General features: G+C 44.7%; 1 protein-coding gene across 2 annotated transcripts in view; it reads left to right on the top strand.

Moving 5' to 3' along the window:
• LOC147023640 (E3 ubiquitin-protein ligase RNF169-like) overlaps nt 1–15,608 on the top strand; it is a 55,412-nt gene extending 39,804 nt beyond the window's left edge. For both annotated transcript variants that reach the window (XM_085889266.1, XM_085889265.1), the window contains 2 exons: nt 12,699–12,774; nt 13,012–15,608. In XM_085889266.1, the coding sequence (XP_085745392.1) occupies nt 12,699–12,774; nt 13,012–14,124 (1,189 nt within the window). In that variant the 3' untranslated portion in view covers nt 14,125–15,608. The remainder of the gene's footprint in view (nt 1–12,698; nt 12,775–13,011) is intronic.
• The last annotated feature ends 4,274 nt before the right edge of the window (nt 15,609–19,882 follow it).

The following is a 19,882-nucleotide window of genomic DNA, read 5'->3' as shown; positions in this document are numbered from 1 at the left end:
CTGGAGGGGAATGAGGGAGAGCTAGCGTCCTGTGTTGAGGCCCAATGAAGCCGCAGAATGGCCTCCTCAGATTTCAGCGATCTACTAACCCAAAGTGGGTGCAGCGGCCCACAACGAGAGCGAAGGGATGGATGGTGCGGAGGGGTACACTTCCTATCTACCCTAACCATTAACCTTTAAACTACCCTGGGGCTTTCAACAAGCGCCTCTCGCTTAACCTATCGGTTCTAACAACCAAGATTCCCGTCGCCTGTGTTGGTGTCCTCTCAAATTTCGGGCCATGCCCTCACACGGTTTCGTGGCTGTGACGCGTGGCTCCCTTGGCAGGAACTACCCTCTGCCAATTCTCCAACAATGGCACCCCCGGGCACTACACTGCCTCCGAGCCTACCAGCTCCCTAAAACTGGGGAGTGCTCTCCATGGCGACTCCCCACCGACGCTCACGTGGCAGGCTGGCGCCCCGGGCCCCTTCCTTGGGTGCCCGTGCCCACGACACTGCCCACGCAGCCAATGGCGCCCCGGGCCCCCGCATCATGCGGGCGCACCCGTGCCCACTACGCTATCCCGGCCCCCCATGGACCCTTGGCCTACCGCGACCGACTAGCCCGGTGCCCGGGGTACCCACTAAGCAATACTCACCGTTCGTAGCCACGCTCCCAGCCCATCAACAGGGCTCCTGCACCCCTTCAAGCGGGTTTCGAGCCTACTTCCCCACCAACAGCAAAACGACTTCCATTTTTGTCAATTTGACTAACCTCCTGACTCACTCTACACTGACCCCGGGATCCCTTGGGCGGGAATCACTCCTCCCCCCAATCACTCATCGCACCATGCATTCCACATTCGCTCCATACACTCAGGCTCGCTGGCCTCATTCACTCATAAAGTTTCCACTCTCTTCACACACATCGCTGATCACTGCCATCCTTCTGACTACATCCCCGAACTATCTCGTGCTCCCACGTCGTCCCTTACAATACAGCACGTTCCATTTAACACTACATAGCTAAGCTACGTCCCCTCTACACATTCAAAGTCTGTCCATGTCTCCAAATCCTCAAAAATCATTTCCCCTCCTAAATCTGACTACAATCCCTCCACCTAATCCATTCCATGGGCCCCATGAGGACTTTCCCCTGCCCCATGAAGCCGGTCTAACTAACACTATCCCTTCCCCCTAACTCGTTGTATTCCTGTGCCCAGGCGAAGGGGGTCTTCCACCCCTTGCCTCGGGAATCCTGTTCACCCGAAGCGAGGCTCGCTTGTTATCTAGCCAAAGCAAGATATGTTACTCGATCGGTTTGTTGGTTTTTTTGTTTATATATTTATATATTTGTCTCTTACAATTGATTTTCAACTTTCAACTTGCTCTCTAAGTCACAGTTCTAAAGCAATGGCTCTCAAACTTGACGTGTATACTCGTGAGCGCAATAGCTTTCGACGCCCAAAATTTCGAAGGTCAAGGTCACCAGAAGGTCAAACATCAAAATCAACGAAACCCTTAGCTTTTGAGTAAATTTTATCAGATCATCTCCAAACTTGGTGGATATATAGCATATCAATAGGTGCTCAGCTGATTAGTTTTTGGTGGCGATTGGCCTTGACCTTCATGGTTAGCGCCTAAGGGCAAAGTTGACCTTCATGAAGGTCATTTTTAAATCTTTGACTAACAATATCGAGTCGTACCTCAAATTGAAGCCCTAGACGAGTGTTTCTCAGATATATAAAAATTTTGTCGTCATGACATCATTTGAAGACGTCATGACGAAAAAACTGATTTTTCATAAAAAATGAAACTCAAATCAAGGTCTTTTGGCAAGATAACCTTTGGCCCAAGGCCAAGGTACGCTTTTTATTTGTTTGTTTTTTCTATTCGCGCGGCAACTCGCAACCTGCGCTCTTTTACGTGACGTCATGGCAGCTGTTCGCGCACCTTGTACCTCGTCCCTCCTGGACGGCACCATCCGGCAGGGATTCACCCTCCTGCCGGATTCCAACCACACGTGCAGCCATGACGTCACCCTGCGCATCAAAAAAACAAGCCTCGCGTTTCGAGGGGTTCCCCACACGAACGCATGTGCTCTGCCCGTCGGAGCTTCACACACACTCGCGTGGAGAACCCGTCCGTTCCGAATCCGTATCCAGCCTACCTTCTGTCCCTCCGCGGGATCGGCAACATCCACCGCTGGCGTTTATGGACCGGGTTTCACTCGTGCGAAGCCGTGGCGGTCTTGTGCGAAGCACGGCACGAACCTCGCGCTCGCTGCTGGGTAAACCCGGCGCGGTCCCCATTACAACTACGGCCGCTACTCGGCTTTTGTCCCTCTGTCGCCGTCGTCGTCTCCATTCCATCCACGCGCTCAAACTCTCACGTGTCACGAGACTTGCACACCTCACCATTACACTCGCTCTCGGAGATGCGGCTGTGTGCTCCCTCATGCCCACCGTCATCTCCCTCACGTACAGCGACCTCACACACACGGTCTCTCTTGCACTCAGCCGTTCACTCATGCATGCCATTTCCCTCGCACACGTGGTTCCACTCGCACACGGCCTCCCACTCGCACAGGGGGTCTCACTCACTCAACATGTCTCCACCTCACAACTCTTCAACACACCGTTGAATTCTGCCATTCTGCTCACTGCATCCCCTCTACTAACTCGTTGTCTCCTTCAATTGACTGATTTCTCCTTCCTGCTTCATTCCTTGCTCCTTCACTTTCTCCTCGTACTCCAACCTATTTTTTTTTCCTTTTGTCGTTCAGTTTCAAATTCATACTCTTTTTGTTTTCTATTCCACTATCCTTCCTGTTCCTCATTCTGCAATCTCGTGGTTTCCTTCAGTTGGCTGATTTTCTTCTCCTGTCTCATTCCTTGTTCTTTCAGTACTCTTTCTTGCTCCTCATTCTTTAATCTGGCCTTGGCTTCCAGCTGTTCGATCTGCTCAGTGTGGTTCCTTAACGTTTCATTCTCTGCTATCGTTCTTTCTTCCCTCGACATCCTCAGCTCGTTTTGTAGTTCCGTCTCTTTGTTTTGGTGTTTCTGTAACTCTGAAGCTTTCTTTTCGAATTCCTTTCTCATCTCCGCACACTCCAACCTTGCTTTGGCTTCCAACTGTTTGATCTGTACAGCGTGTTTCCTCAACGTTTCATTTTCCACTCTCTTCCTCTCCTCTTTTAACATCCTTAGTTCGTTTTGTAATCCTCTCTCTTTGGTTTCATGTTTCAGTATCTCAGAAGTTTTTTCCAATAGTTCCTCTTCCAATTTGCATGCTTCTTCCCTCCTTTCCGCACAACTTTCCCATGCTTCCCTCCTCATTTCGTCCATTTTCTTCCTGCCATTCCTTTTCTTCTTTTATCGTCTTTTCTAGTCTTTCTCTTTTCCGATTGCCTTCTTCTATCTCCTCCTTCAGTTGTCTCACTTCCAAATCGTGTTCCCGTTTTTCCTCCTCCAACTTTGCCCTCCATTCTTCTTCCAAGTTCTTTCTATCCCGGGAATTACTAATTTGCTCTTCCTCTATTCTTTCGTTCAGTTCGTTCTTCTCTTGTTCCAGATTTTTCTCTCCTCTTTTTATCGTCTCTTCTCAGATTTCTATTATCTTTTTGCCTGACCTTACCTCTTCCTTCAGTTTTTTTTAATTCCAAGTCGTGTTCACCTTTTTCCTTTTCCAGCTTTTTTTGCCTTTGATCTTCCTCCCTCCTTTTTTCCTGTACATCGGCCCATCGTTGTGACTCCGTTCGCACGTAATCCTCATGAACCCTGTCTATGTGCCGCCGTGCCTCGTCCAATTTAAAGGAAAACGAATGCAATTCCCCTATACAGTTGTCACCATTCCTCCACCGCTGCAAGGACTTCGACACTTGTCTCCGAAGCCCGTCAATTAATGCTCCGGAATCCTGCCACGCCTGCCATGGCACCTGCCGCGACCACGAGGTCTGAAGCTGTGGCTGAAAGCACTCGCCTCATGTCGTGCCGTTCGTTGCGCTAAAAATAGCCGCCTGCTCCGTGCCACGCCGAGGTGCGATCGCGCCACCATTGTGCGACTCCGTTTGCCGGCAAAGTCCATGCTCAATATATGGGGTTGAGCTCCCCCGTGGATTAAAATTACAAAAGGAACCGTCCTGGGCCATGGATTCCACATTATAACACATATCTAATCCACCTGGCACCCGTTCGCCTTGAAAAGCCATCTTATTTCGTGGAATAATTTTTTTTTTATCGCTCAAATTTGGGGAACACGGAGGGTCGCTTGACTCACCCCTGATCCGTTTCCGTGAATTTAGTTGGAGACGGGGTGGATTCAAATCTCACTCCCGGACACCAATGTTACGAATTCTGGCCCGCCTGGCGTGCAATCGGCCGCGTACCTCTAATGGCAGCCGCGTCGCCCACCGGACGGACAATTCAGTCGTGACCCTCCTGGAACTACCGCCAGGAGCCAGTCACGGGTGGGGGGTTAACCTCACCACAACCCAGTCTGCATTCTACCTGCGCGAAATAGAGTGAATCGCCGAATGTCGATATACCGAAATACCCACGCGGGTAACCTACCGAGGGGTTGCACCACGCCGCAGGTCGGCTTAGGACACGAACCGCTTAAGCGGTTCGTTCCATGCTACAGGGATAACCGAGCGGTGTTATCGCCGACCTCGACGGTTCAGATTATTTATCGGGTGTTTAAAACCCACTACCAATCATTCCACGATTCAAGATGGCACTTTCAAAAGAGGGGAAGGACGCAATGAACGGGAAACATTTCACCAGCACATTTATTACACATATAACACAAACAAGCAAGGGCAGTCATGCAATATGTACAGCAAGAAATGAAAGACGTTGCGACCGACTACAGCATTAAATGTACAGGCACTTAAACAGGTTTACTTCATGGACTGGCGCCACAAACACACATACAAAAGCCCAAAGAAAAGAACACATCCCTTCTGCGGCCGGTGAACCCTCTTTGGCACTCTCCTCGTCTGCACGCGCAGGTCCACCACAGACCGCCTGCGGCGCCTCCCGTCCGCGTCTTCGAGGCGTTGCCTGGATTCGCCACCGGCCCACGCCTTCACCGATAGGTCGCTCAACGCCAAGATGAGAGGGAGGGAGAGAGAACTCTACCTCGACGACAAAGAAAGAGAGATCCAGCACGACCCCGACAGAGAGGATGACGTCGACGACCCAGACAAAAAAAGGACTTGACCTCGACCACCAAGAGAGAGCGAGCGAGCCCCGCGTGCGGTCCGCCTTGTATAGCGCGGGGCTCCGCCCTTCGCTCCGCCCCGTTTTCGGCTCCACCCTGGTTCGAGAAGGTTCTCGAAAAGGTGCGTTCCCTCACCCCGACTGCCTCACGCTGTTCATCCACCAATCAGCAGCGAGCTGCCCTTCTCCCCCTTCCCTCACTCCAAGTGTAGGGAAAAATGGCGGGAAAAGCCCACGAGCATCGCTGGTGGTTTTTGTTTGTTCGAAATAAGAGATAGAACAGAGAAATGGCTAACTCAAAGCGTTGCAGCCCGGATGGATCACATAAATTCCCTCTATACAACGGGTTTGGGCTAACTACACAAGTACTTACAGAGATATCTCACCTGAGGGCCCTTTTATGGTGTTATGTGAATTTCCACAACCGTTACTATATATATATATATATATATATATATATATATATATATATATATATATATATATATATATATATATATATATATATATATATATATATATATATATATATATATATATATATATATATATATATATATATATATATATATATATATATATCTCCTGGTGTTGGCGCAGTGGTTAGGGCAGCGGCTTGGGATCCAAGAGGTCCTGAGTTCAAGCCCCTTGGGCCACTGAATTAATACACCAGGGGGTTGACTCAGCCTGTCATCCTTCCGAGGTCGGCGAAATGAGTACCAGTATACTGGGCCGGTGTATACCCCGGTTAAAATAGGTGTACCTTATCCCTGTGTCGTAAGAGGCGACCAGGGTTGCGTCAGGAAGGGCATCCGGCGTAAAACATGTGCCAAATCACTATGCGGATCATACGGATGATCCGCTGTGGCGACCCCTAACGGGAGCAGCCGAAAGAAGAAGAAGAAGAAGAAGAAGAAGAAGAAGATATATACATATATATTACATATACAGGTAGTCGTCGACTTACGACTGTTCGACCCACGTAAAGTAGCCCCAAAAAAAATTTTTTTTTTTTGTATGTAAAATATACGTTGTTCGATTTACGACCGATTGGTCGGAACCAATTGCGGTCTTAAGTCGACGAGTGTGTGTGTGTGTGTGTGTGTGTGTGTGTGTGTGTGTGTGTGTGTGTGTGTGTGTGTGTGTGTGTGTGTACACAGCTCTGGAAAAAAATTAAGAGACCACTGCAAAATTATCAGTTTTTCTGGTTTTACTATTTATCAGTACGTGTTTGAGTAAAATGAACATTTTTGTTTTATTCAAAAAACGACTGACATTTCTCCCAAATTCCGAATAAAAATTGACATTTAGAGCATTTATTTGCAGAAAATGACAACTGGTCAAAATAACACCAAAGATGCAGTGTTTTCAGACCTCAAATAATACAAACAAAACAAGTTCATATTCATTTTTAAACAGCACAATACTAATGTTTTAACTTGGAAGAGTTCAGAAATCAATATTTTGTGGAATAACCCTGATTTTCAATCACAGATTTCATGCGTCTTGGCATGCTCTCCACCAGTCTTTCACATTGCTGTTGGATGACTTTATGCCACTCGTGGCGCAAAAAATTCAAGCAGCTCGACTTTGTTTGATGGCTTGTGACCATCCATCTTCCTCTTGATCACTTTCCAGAGGTTTTCAATGGGGTTCAGGTCTCGAGATTGGGCTGGCCATGACAGGGTCTTGATCTAATGGTCCTCTATCCACACCTTGATTGACTTGGCTGTGTGGCATGGAACATTGTCCTGCTGGAAAAACCAATCCTCAGAGTTGGGGAACATTGTCAGAGCAGAAGGAAGCAAGTGTTCTTCCAGGACAACCTTGTACGTGGCTTGATTCATGAGTCCTTCACAAAGACAAATCTGCCCGATTCAAGCCTTGTTGAAGCACCCCCAGATCATCACCGATCCTCCACCAAATTTCACAGTGGGTGCGAGACACTGTGGCTTGTACGCCTCTCCAGGTCTCCGTCTAACCATTAGACGACCAGGTTTTGGGCAAAGCTGAAAATTGGACTCATCAGAGAAAATGACCTTACTCCAGTCCTCTACGGTCCAATTTTTGTGGTCTTTTGCAAACCTCAGCCTGGCTCTTCTTTGCTTCTCATTGATGAAGGGCTTTTTCTAGCTTTGCACAATTTCAGCCCTGTCCCAAGGAGCCTGTTTCGAACCGTCCTCGCCGTGCACTTCACCCCAGCTGCTGTTTGCCATTCTTTTTTTAGGTCACTTGATGTCATCCTACGTGTGTTGAGTGACATTCGAATGAGTTGGCGGTCATCCTGGTCAGTGGAAAGTTGTTTTCGCCCTCTGCCACTCTGTAGCTTTGTTGTCCCCAAAGTCTGCTGCTTGACCTTGTTCTTATGAACCGCTGTCTTTGACATTTTAAGGATGGAAGCAACGTGATGCTCACTGTATCCCTCTGCCAGTAAAGGCAGAATTGAACCCTTCTTTTCCTCACTCAAAACTTTTCTTTTTAACTCTTTTGGCATGGTCAATAGTTATTTTTTTTTGATTCCAATTACTTTTGAGGTACGACTATCACTGTTTTTGCCATCCAGCTGGTCCTATTGCAAGAGGAGAGTGATGACCACAGCAGTGTTTTTTATACTTTTCCTTGTTAAATAAGATTTGGTTCAGGTGATCACCCAATTAGTACCTCATTAAGTAGAATGAGATGTGCCTGTGTTGGAATTCAACAGACACTGGAAGGAAATGGCTGCCATACATGTAGAGATGCTGATTTAATTTTTTTTTGGAGTGGTCTCTTATTTTTTTTCCAGAGCTTTATATATCTATATATATATATATATATATATATATATATATATATATATATATATATATATATATATATATGTATATGTATATGTATATATATATATATATGTTTTTGGTACTTCAGAACTTTAATATGGGTACAAACAAACACGACATAATAGTGACCGAAGCTTTTCGTGCTGCACTCTTCAGGGTAAAAAAAAAATCGCAGCAAGTGAAGGAGGAAGTGAAGACGCATGCTTTATCTCAATTTATCAGGTCTCAATAAGGTAGACACTGATTGGTTCAACCGTAATGACATCACGTTTAATCCGAACGCCCATTGGTCAGCCCATCATCTTCACCTCGAGTTCCCATTGGCTGGAGCAGAGTTCGTCGATGATTGACGTTTGCAACTGCGTCCAACCGCATCCTGCGTATAAAGCACGTGCCTTCACCTCCTCCTTCACTTGATGCGATTATTTTTTACCCTGAAGAGTGCAGCACGAAAAGCTTCGGTCACTATTGTGTGTGTGTGTGTGTGTGTGTGTGTGTGTGTGTGTGTGTGTGTGTGTGTGTGTGTGTGTGTGTGTGTGTGTGTGCGTGCGTGCGTGCGTGCGTGCGCGCGCGTGTTTTAATCTTCTTCTCTGAAATGGCTGAACAGATTGAGGCAAAACTGTACACGTATGACCGCCTATCCATGAGGAACAAATGGATGCCACGGGTCACATGGTTTGGCAGCCATATTGGATTTACCCTCATACCTATAAAAAAAATCTCCAGAATGGCTGGACAGATTGAGGGGAAACTTCACACAAATGTTCCCCAAGCCATGGGTGTACAAGTTTGTTCAGGAATAATTGATATCACATGGTTTGGCAGCCATATTGGATTGAATAAAAATATTAAATAATGTTTTCTCTGGAACCGCTTAATCAATCGATGTGAAACTTCACAATTATGATCTAGTTGTGATATGGAAAACATTTTTTAATTTTCAACTTGATTCTACACATGGTCTGGCAGCCATAATTATTTATGTTTTTTCATAACATAATTACTTTTTGGTGTTTTAGGGTACCAAACCAACAAGGCTGGGTTACCTATTGTTTTTCTTCTGTTTATTCTTTTTCTTCCGCCAGCAATTTTGGGGTTTTTTTCTCGGCAACTGTAAGTCCAATCGACACAATTTTCACCATAGTATGTATATATTTTTTGTTGAATATTTAATTGATAATTATGATGCCATAGGTCATGTGGTATGGGCACCATTTTAGAAAAACCAAAAACTTTGGACCCCTCTGTATCTCCAAAACCGTACAATTGAAAAAATTGAAACTTGGCACATGGCAATAATCCCATGGCGAAGAAGCGTGATTTTTTTATGACTTCATCAGTGAAGTGGTATCCCAGTGAAAATTCAACACGTAGAATGCTGCATCCGAAAAATTTGAAATTTCTTGAGCATCATCTATACAACAACTTACCGAAGGGGAAAAAAAAATTTTGACGTCAAAAGTCACATGGTTCAGCAGCCATATTGTTTTGAATTTTTTTTTTTTTTTACCTTCTTCTCCAGAACGGCTGGACAGATTGAGGTGAATACACACATTCCCCAAGACATTATTTTACAAGTTTGTTAATTTCTAATTGATAGGTCACATGGTGTGGCAGCCATATTTAATTTACCCTACAACCTTCCAACGTCTTCTTCAGAATGGCTGGTCAGATCAAGGGGAAACTTCACCACGCACATTCTCCAAGGATATGTGATACACATTTGTTAATGAATAATTGATAGGTCACATGGTTTGGTAGCCATATTGGATTGAAGAAAATTATTAAAGTTTTCTCTGGAAGTACTAATCCAATAAAAGTGAAACTTTGCAACTATCAACTAATGCCATGGCTTCATACATGGTAAAAATTATGGTGTCACAAGTCACATGGTTTGGCAGCCATCTTGGATAGAAAAACCACCTTATCCGATTTTTACGAAGCTTAACAAGCATGATCGCCTCCCCCATTAGAGGCATGATATGTTTATGATGTCCTACTGTAGGTCAGGTGGTCCGTCAGCCATATTGGATTGAAAATTGAAAAGTCATCTCCGAATCAACTGAACATATCGAGGTGAAACTTTACAGGTATGACTGCCTTTCCATGACGAACAAAAAGCTTCCGACTCTTTTTGACGTAGGTCACATGGTTTAGCAGCCATATTGCATTGAAGGAAAAATATGAAATGATGTTTACACTGGAACCGCTCCATTAATCAATGTGAAACTCCACAATTATTATTGAGCAGAAGTGGGAATGTGGCTTTTAAATTTCAACCTGATCGGCCACATAGTTTGCCAGCTACATTGGATTGAGCAAAAATCTTTAAAAAGTTATTTCTCTCAAATTGCTTCATCAATTGAAGTGTAACGTTATAATTATGATCTAGTAGTGATGGGGAATATATTATTGTGGGCCGGAGGTCTGGTGGCGAGAACGACCGCGAGGTGGGGGAAGTTACGTCGTCTCCCACCAGACTACCGGAATTGTAGGCTGTCACTCTGGATAATTCCACGAGCCGGCGGGTCGCTGAACCGACTGTGGAACGCCAATACCTCCACCGCGTAGCGTAGGGTCTTTTTGTCGAGAACCAATTTACCTAATTAACTATGCGATTTCCACTACCGGGGAACCACGCCCTCGGCACGTCTTGCTCGAACCGGGTCACTCTACCAACTGCGGTAGAGTTCCGACTACCAACTCCGGTTCGGGTGCAGTCGAGCGGAACTGCCAAAGCCTTGCCAGCTTGGATGAGTGGATTATCAGGTATAAACACCCGGCTAAAACTCAGATCCGAACCATGCTGGACCAATGCCAGAAAGACTGAAATGAACTGTGAACATTTCTACAATTGTTTTATTCACAAATAAAAAAAAGACAGTGCAAGACTTATCGCAGATATGCTGGTGTGAATTTACAATGTTCAAAAACACTTATACAGTTTCTACTTACAAGACAGGCCCACACACTCAGACGATTTATTGAAAGATCCCCGCAGCCAGAGAGTGAGAGACGAGCGGGGGGGGGGGGGGGGGTCGCAGTTCACGTGGGTACCTGCATGTTGAAGGGAGGGAGTGCTCCGCGGTGTGGCACCTGCTATTGGTCATGCGGCTCAGCCCACAGTCACACGCGTGGGGCTCGTGCCCATGGAGGAAACCGAGCGGAGCAGGCGGAGTCCCAGAGCAGAGATCAGGGTCGCGGACGGGACCCAGGAAAACTCCACGAACGCCAGCAAAATGTAGAGCGCACACCAACCAACTTGCTCCTCCAAAAGAACTCTCGTTCCTCCTCCAAGAGACTTACTCAGAACCAGCGACCGAACCCCCTCAGAACTCTGCACTGAGGATGGCGTCGTAACTTTTATGGACCTCTCTGAACGGGGCGGGGGCTCGGTTGAACAGACGTCACTGTCTGCCCTGATTGGACGGGGCTCCCATGGGTCCACCCTTTCTGGGCAGGGTTTCGGCCATGCTGGGAAAACCCCGCCCCCACTCCACGCGTGCCCATACTCGTCAAAAAGAAGTTACAAAGTTTGTGGAAGCCGAGAAGGAACTGCCAGAGATTCTGCCTCAGACAGCGAGTCGCCAGTTAGGCGAGTGAAGCGCTTGTTCAGTGGTGTTGTCGGTTTGTTTGTTGGATGATCGTTGGAGGGTTCGTTGGATGGTTTGTTGGATGGTCTGTTGGATGGTTTGTTGGATGGTCGTTAGATGTAATAACCTACCTAAAAGGACATCGCAATGCACACCTTTGATTCTCCCACTAGACAAAAGGAAGGGACCTATCTCATATGTACTTAATGGAATAACTGACTCTTGGGACATCTATGTTTGAATGCATATGGTTTCCAGATCCATAACAATATGTTTTAAATTTCAACCTGATCGGACACGTGGTCTGGGAGCCAGAATTATTTAATTATTTTGATCAGGGTTCTTTTTTATTTTTATTTTTATTTTTTTGAATAAGGCTCATTCTGCTGCACCTGGATGGGTTTCAGGGTTGAGGAGTATCAGCTGAATCTTATCCAGGTTCCTCCTGATGACTTCATCTTTGCTTTTTGCTTGTTTGGGTTCCTTCTGATGACTCCAATGCAGGACTGACTGTACCATACCTATTTGGTTTTCCATTTGATTTTGAATTGAATAATAATAAATGTAATGGGTCAGTGTCACATGTCCAATCAAAACGAGGTTTCATCAAAGTGGGATGTCTTGGTACCCAGTCATCACTGCCAGCAGTAATAAAGTGACAGTGACAGTTATAGTTATATATATTAATAATTATGTTATGTCCATCTTCGATTCCCCATGTTCCCCGTCCCATCCCTCTCCCTTCCGCAGATCTCCTAATGTCTCTGTTCCCCACTGTTTTGTCCTTCCCACTCCCTCCCCTCTTGTGTCATGCCCCCCTTGCTGTGCGTTGTGTGTTAGCTCTCACACGAGACTTGACAAGGTATACAAAAAAAAAAAAAATTACGTACCAGTACACAAACACTACACAAAACGAGTCCTGACGAGGGTCTGCAATCTCTGATTGCTCTTTTTCTTGTTTGTAAATTGTAATGGTGTGCCTGTACTTATTCTTCTTCTTTTGTATGCAGCACATAGCTGTTTTATAGCATCATTTGCTGGGGGCACGGCTGTGTCGCTGAAAATGGTGTGCTCTCCCTGCAGGTCAAAATCACCCAGAGCTTGCTATAGCAAAATCCAAAGATTTACTCTGGAAGATATAAATGGCAAGAATTTGCAGGTGGGGAAAACATGTCTTGTCTTTTAAAAAATATATAATTTGGTGTGCAATTTAAGGATTTGATATTTGCCAAACTCATGCCCACAGTAGGACTAAACCTACAACTGTCAGCCAAAAATTTAACTTCACACATGGTGTTGACTGATTTTTGTGTCAGATGTTTTTTTTTGTCAGTTTTTTTAATGTAATTTTATTTTTGCTTAAATATGTGCTTCTCGAATTGTCTGGATTTCGCAGAACAACCAGAATGCTTCTGCCACCCATCGTTCCATCTCTGCACCTGTTTCCATGTTGAGTGATTCCACCGACACATCGCAAGATAAATTGTCGGGTGCTGGCAGTGTGCCTAATCGGAGTGACAGTACCTGCAGTAGTGATAGTATTTCTCTGGAGCTCAACCACTTCAAGCCAATTGTAAGTTGCCCCCGAACACCACCCAAGCGCCTTCCTGATGGCCGTATGGTTTCACCGCACCTAGTGCGTGCGACCCCTTGGCATCCTTCACTTCAAAAGCCAGCATCTCACTGGCATGCTCACAACTCAAAAACCATAGAAGAGGACAGGGAGAATGGATGCCAAGGTGAGCCTCCAATACATCTCAGCCGGGCAAGGAAAGCCCTCACGGATTCTGACGTAACTTGGTTTCCACCCTCTGGTATGGCAGTTCCTGAACGCTGGCAACAACTTCAGGCAGAGAGAGAGAGCTGCCGTGTGATTGTTTCTGCTGTTGCAGTCGCACCTTCTCTATCTGCTTTGCCTTCCTTGGACAGTAGCTTTGAAAGCAATGAGCCTACAACTTCCAGTAACACCCAAATCCGACCTGATATTCAACCTGGAAGGAAGCAAAAGGCAAAAGGAAAAGTGAAGCAACTCCACCAAGGAGGAGGTGATGTTATTTATTCAACTGAAGGGACCAAGGTCAAAACTGATGACAATGACAAAGTGGAAGATGAGTGTCAAGATGATGAAATGCAAGTGCAGAATCAAAGGGCTGGTTTTGATGGTGGTGCTTTTACATGGGTGGGTAATCGGAGGAAGCGGGTCTTGGGACCCAATGATGTCAAACAACAAGAGCACAAGCCCCAAAATTCCAAGTGCGTGGTGCCTTTCCCCTCCGTAGCTGCATCTTCCTCACGTCCAAAGACCACTCGTGTTGAATTGCCAGAAAATACGTGCAATAAAATGGCAAGAATTGAGGAAAGCGATAGGCTCTTTGCTTTAAGACTTCAGCACATGATCAATCGGAAAATTGTTGATCGGCGGCAGGGCTCTGAGAATGGGTATATACTTCGCTCACGTGGGGGAGACAATGCAGAGGCCTTTAAGAGAGTTCTAACAAAGTTGAAGTGAGAGAACTTTATTAAAGCAGACAGGATTTTTTTTTCCAGTTCAGTCGAGAAACTGGTGGGATTCTCACTCACTCTCTCAAAAACAAATTCTTTCATTATTTTGTTTTTTTTTGTCAATGTTAAGGATGCAGTTAGGAATTTTTATTTTTTTGAAGCACTTTAAAAGAGTCAGCTGTGCATAAGTCCTTGCCATAATACCCTATATTGTTGAGGATTGTTTGCTCACCGAGTAGCATCATGGCTGCCCCTTCCACCCACCTATTGGCAATAAAGTTCTGAACGTATTCCTTCTCACTTCCACATCATCTTGCTTTTCATGGCAGAAGCCGATTAGTTTGTCATCCCACATGTGAAGTTTGCACAGAAGTGGTTATCCCAGCTTCAAATCTGACTTAAATCATTTGATTACAAATTCTGTCCCACCAGTTTGGTAGAATTTTAACTTCTTTTTTTGAAAACTTGTGCTGTCTGCTATTGAAATTCATATTTAGATGTACAAACTTTGAAGCTGCACTTTTAATTCGATAATGACACAAAATAATATAAATAAAAATTGAACAGTGATTTGTACTGAAAATGACGTTTGCAAAAATATTTAAATTTATTTGTTTTTTTTCTGCTGTTGGGAGTGTACTTCAACATTCCTGAGCTTTGTCAAAAAAAAATAAAAAATTTATAAACCTTGAAACTGCTGACAAATATGATGGTTAATGATAGACAGGGAGAAAAGGTAATTGTGCTAGAAATATTAACAGGATTGTCTAGAAATCAAGTGGCTGTATTAAGCAAGTCAGTTGATTTGAGAAGACCTATTTGCCGTGCACACTCACTTCAAATGTGAAGAAGGCTGTGCGTACAGGTATTGAAAACGAGTTCTCACTCAACATGCTGCTATGCTTTTTTGCACAAACGATACCAAGCTTGGTGTGACTTTTCCGGCTTGTTCGTCCTACATTCTCATTACCATTTAAATCTGTCCGACCATGCTCACTGCTTAATCCACCATCCCATGGTATGGTTGTATGCTGCTGGCATGGTTGTTGCTCAGTTGCATAAGCATTATGGCGGTTTTATGCCACCATCAAAATGAATATGGAGATGTATAATATGCAATATAGAGTTCTTCCTTGGATTTAAAGTGTAATGTGTCTTCTTAGGATTTCACATCTCTCAAATAATGGTCATATGTCATTATTCTGCTTATTTTAAAACAGATGTTGGAATTGTGATGCTGATAAATAACATTTTATCATTCTCTCAATTGGTGTTTTGACCAAACTTTGTGTAAATACCAGACACAAAATAATGTTCAGCCAGCTTATGTGTTTTATCCCCCTTCTCCACCTCTTCCAATCCCCCAACAACCTTCCAAACCTGCCTCACTCAGCTGTAATTTTCCTTTTGTTTCAACAAGAAAGTTTATTAACTAAAATAATTTTTTGCTAACCAATACCTTCTTCAGTCAATAAAGTTAGAACTCGTGTACTTTGTTGGTTCTTTCACATTATTTATTGGGATTATAATGGTGGTAATCCATGTATATAAAGAGTTCGGTCTCGGCATCCCTCCGTCCGTGTGACTAAACTTATATTATTTATGTACTATTGGAATGTACCTTTCGACCCTTTAGACTGCTGAGATCCCTTGTATCGTGGAAGACCATCTAAGACCCTGAAGACCCTTTATACCTAAAAAGACGCGAGAGACCCCAAAAGACGCTAGAGACCCAAAAAGGCGCTGTCTTGTTGAGAGGTTGCTGTCTACATAACATTCGCTTTTCAGGAGCGGGATCGAGCCTGTGATCACTTCGCATCACATTGGAATTTTTTTTACATGTGAGCACGATTGGTATATTTTAATTTTAAGAGCTCCTTAGTTGTTGTGTGGACAAAATTGCAGATGAACGTGCCTCGCTCAGTGGAGAGCATGAGGTCGGGGAGTTTAGCAGTGGGGTGCTTCGTGTAGGAACCTTCTTTCTTCAGCCTTAATCCCACATTTAGGGGTTGGATCAGCCTTCTCCATTCTCCTGTCTTCCGTATCTTCTCTCAATCCCTTGTTCTTTAAATCTCTTTATATTACATCCCTCCACCGTAATCTGTCTTCCTCTCTCATTGGCTCATTCCATATTTTCTTGATTGGTTCATCATCCTTTCCTCCCATTACATGCCCAAACCACCACAAACTATCCTCTCTCTGTAATGCATGCAACTTTGGCTGGCTCCCTTGCGTATCTCCTTCCTCAATTCCTTTCTTGGTGATACTCTCAGAATCCACTGAAGCATTCTCCTCTTTGCTCTCTGCAGCAGCAACTCTTCCAATTTTCATAAAGCCCATGTTACTGTACCATGTACTGTATTATATAACTGGTTTTAGCAGTCTTTTAGATTTTAACCTTCAATTTTCTCGGTATCCTTCGAACACAAATGACATCACTAACCTTCTTCCATTTTGCCCATGCAACAGACTTTACTCTGTCCTGGATTTCTGCTTCACAACCTCCTCCATACACTTGTTTCAGCTCTTTACCTTGTCCATCAACAATCTTCCCCACTCTTGTTACAAACCATAAGCTTGGTCTTTCTCACATGAATCCTCAATCCCTGCTTCTAAGCTCTCGTGCCATTCCAACACTCCTTTATGTAGCCTTTCCTTTGACTGTACTGTTTTGACAAAGTTGGCTGCGAACAGGAACTCTCGCAATTCTCTATCTTTGATGTTGTCACTGAGTATGTCCATCCATCACCATTACAAAAAGAAAAGGAAAGGACTTTGTAGATCAACCACCACTCTAAAATGTTGAGTCCCCATTGTCCTTAAGCCACCTTCACCGTAAAGCCAACACCAGCTTTATACCGCAAAACTGAACCGGCCTTTCATTATTTCAGGTTGATCCCCCATCCCATTAGTGAATTCGTCACATTTACTTCGTGGAAGGCCAATTATATCAGTGTCGTCTTGCACACGTGAGGTGAAACATTAATTGGGATAAATACATCAGTGGCCTCGGTCACTCGCATTAATGCTTGATCCATAGTCATGGAAGTGGCGTCCTGCAAAGGTAGAATAAAATGGTAGGTAGGTAGGTAAGGGTTAACCAAAGAGATTTATTAATTGGAGTCTTGAAGAATTAGAGGTTGAAGGAAAAACTGAAGAAGGTAAATCATTCCAAAGTCTAACTCCAGAGAGAACTAGTGAGACACCCGTACTTTGCAAGGGCACCCAGAATCTCAAAAATATGTTTTCAAAACTTCCACTCACTTTAGGACATGTGCAGGGACCCCAAAAGCTGTACAAAAAATGTTGTGGGACTGATTGGCTCCAAAACTGTGGGAGTAGTACTGTGTAACATCAAAGTACTTTTAATGATGATGACAAAGCTAATAACGATGGTGATAGTTTTATCTGGGGAGGGGCTCTTTTGGCTTGGCTCTTTTGTGCCATGGTGAAGGAAATGGGTTATAACAGAAAAATAGCAAAACGTCTGAAGCGAATGTAGTATGATGTTGATGTGGTGTGATGACGAGCCATGAACCAATAAATTCCACATTTCTGTGCCATCTTCAGTCGAACGTCAGGTTTGGACGGCCGGTTCGTGAATGACTTGGGCAAAAAAAAAACTTACTGCAGCTGAAACCACCATAAGGTGTGTATATAATGTTTCTTCTATACACGGTCAATGGTGAAACTGTTAAATGCTAAATCTACAAATGTGTTTACACAAAATATTGTGGCATCTCACTGGTGGAAAGGGAGAATCTCAATTGGATGGATAAATTGCCAAAGTTGCGAAGGTGTTTACATGCGGGGAAACATCGGCGTCGTACGGGTGGAAATGCAAAATCACAATTGTATTGAGATATTACGGAACCAGCGAATGTTTCTACATGCGGTACATTGCGAAACTGTTAATGCTGAACCCGTTAATGTGTTTACACGGAGAGAGAGAGAGAGAGAGAGAGAGAGAGAGAGAGAGAGAGAGAGAGAGAGAGAGAGAGAGAGAGAGAGAGAGAGAGAGGTAGGTAGAGAGAGAGGTAGAGAGGTAGAGAGGTAGAGAGGTAGAGAGGTAGAGAGGTAGAGAGGTAGAGAGGTAGAGAGGTAGAGAGGTAGAGAGGTAGAGAGGTAGAGAGGTAGAGAGGTAGAGAGGTAGAGAGGTAGAGAGGTAGAGAGGTAGAGAGGTAGAGAGGTAGAGAGAGGTAGAGAGAGGTAGAGAGAGGTAGAGAGAGGTAGAGAGAGGTAGAGAGAGGTAGAGAGAGGTAGAGAGAGGTAGAGAGAGGTAGAGAGAGGTAGAGAGAGGTAGAGAGAGGTAGAGAGAGGTAGAGAGAGGTAGAGAGAGGTAGAGAGAGGTAGAGAGAGGTAGAGAGAGGTAGAGAGAGGTAGAGAGAGGTAGAGAGGTAGAGAGGTAGAGAGGTAGAGAGGTAGAGAGGTAGAGAGGTAGAGAGGTAGAGAGGTAGAGAGGTAGAGAGGTAGAGAGAGGTAGAGAGGTAGAGAGGTAGAGAGGTAGAGAGGTAGAGAGGTAGAGAGGTAGAGAGGTAGAGAGGTAGAGAGGTAGAGAGGTAGAGAGGTAGAGGTAGAGAGGTAGAGAGGTAGAGGTAGAGAGGTAGAGAGGTAGAGAGGTAGAGAGAGAGAGGTAGAGAGAGAGAGAGAGAGAGAGAGAGAGAGAGAGAGAGAGAGAGAGAAGCTTTGTATGGGTGGAAACTAAAAATCATAATTGTATAGAGAAATTAATGAAACTTTTCATCCACCTTAGGACACCTGCTGGGACCCCAAAAGGTTCAACAAAGTTTGGCAGAGTTAGCTCCAAAACTGAGGGAGTTGCTCAGGGACAGACAGAAGGAAGATGTGTGTTGCTGCATTCTATAACTATTCAGGTTGTCTGGTTATTACACATTGAGATTGTTCCAAGGATAGAGTTCATCAACTAGCTCGGTCCATTTCATCTGTTTCAAATAATCGCAGATTTGCACGTCATTGTTTTTTTTTTTTTTTGTGAGCTACAACTAAAATAGACATTTGGATCCAAGAAGAGGATGTTCCTTTCATGGGCCATAAGTCAGATCACAAAGACTTTTTCTAGCGACTTGCCAGCATAGTATTATGCTAAACATCCAACAATAAACGATATAATGTAATCCATAATTGCAATAGATGTCAAATCCTTTCTCTTCTCAAACTGCCTGATCTCTGATTAGTTCAGATTCAGATCAGGTCACTCTGCCCTTAACATGCTGCTTCTGCTCTCCCAACAATGGATGGAGGCCCTCGATGTCAGACTTGAGATCAGGATGGTCTCTCAAGACATACGGTATCTCGAGCATTCAATACAGTCTGTCACCCCACACTCTTCAGGTCCTTGGTGCTTCCAGTCTTGCTCTACAGCTATGAGACTTGGACTCTGATCAGGGATCTGAGATGGAGACTTAACTCCTTTGGTACCAGGTATCTTCGAAGAATCCTTGGCTATCGCTGGTCGGATTTTGTGTCCAACGAGAAGTTGCTGAGAGAAACTCAAATGCGTCAGCTGCGGCTGTATGGACATATGGCTCGTTTTCCTGACGCTGATCCTGCTCACCAGATTCTCTCAGCGAGGGAGCCTCATAAGTGGAGGAGGCCAATGGGCCGACCATATGCTTCGTGGTTGCAGCAGGTTGATCAGCATCTCAAGGAGATGGGGATGGCCAGGCATCTATCTGCCTGAGGGATGGCCAGACAGAGGCCCCTGGAGTACCGGCGGAAAGTGGACGCAGACGCGCTGCTCTGGC

This window comes from Eptatretus burgeri, chromosome 7 (genome assembly GCF_056783735.1).
Source record: "Eptatretus burgeri isolate ZD-2024b chromosome 7, Ebu_testis_v1, whole genome shotgun sequence".
Lineage (NCBI taxonomy): Eukaryota > Metazoa > Chordata > Myxini > Myxiniformes > Myxinidae > Eptatretus > Eptatretus burgeri.
Note: the sequence above shows the minus strand (reverse complement) of the source record. Positions and strands in the feature narration are given on the sequence as shown.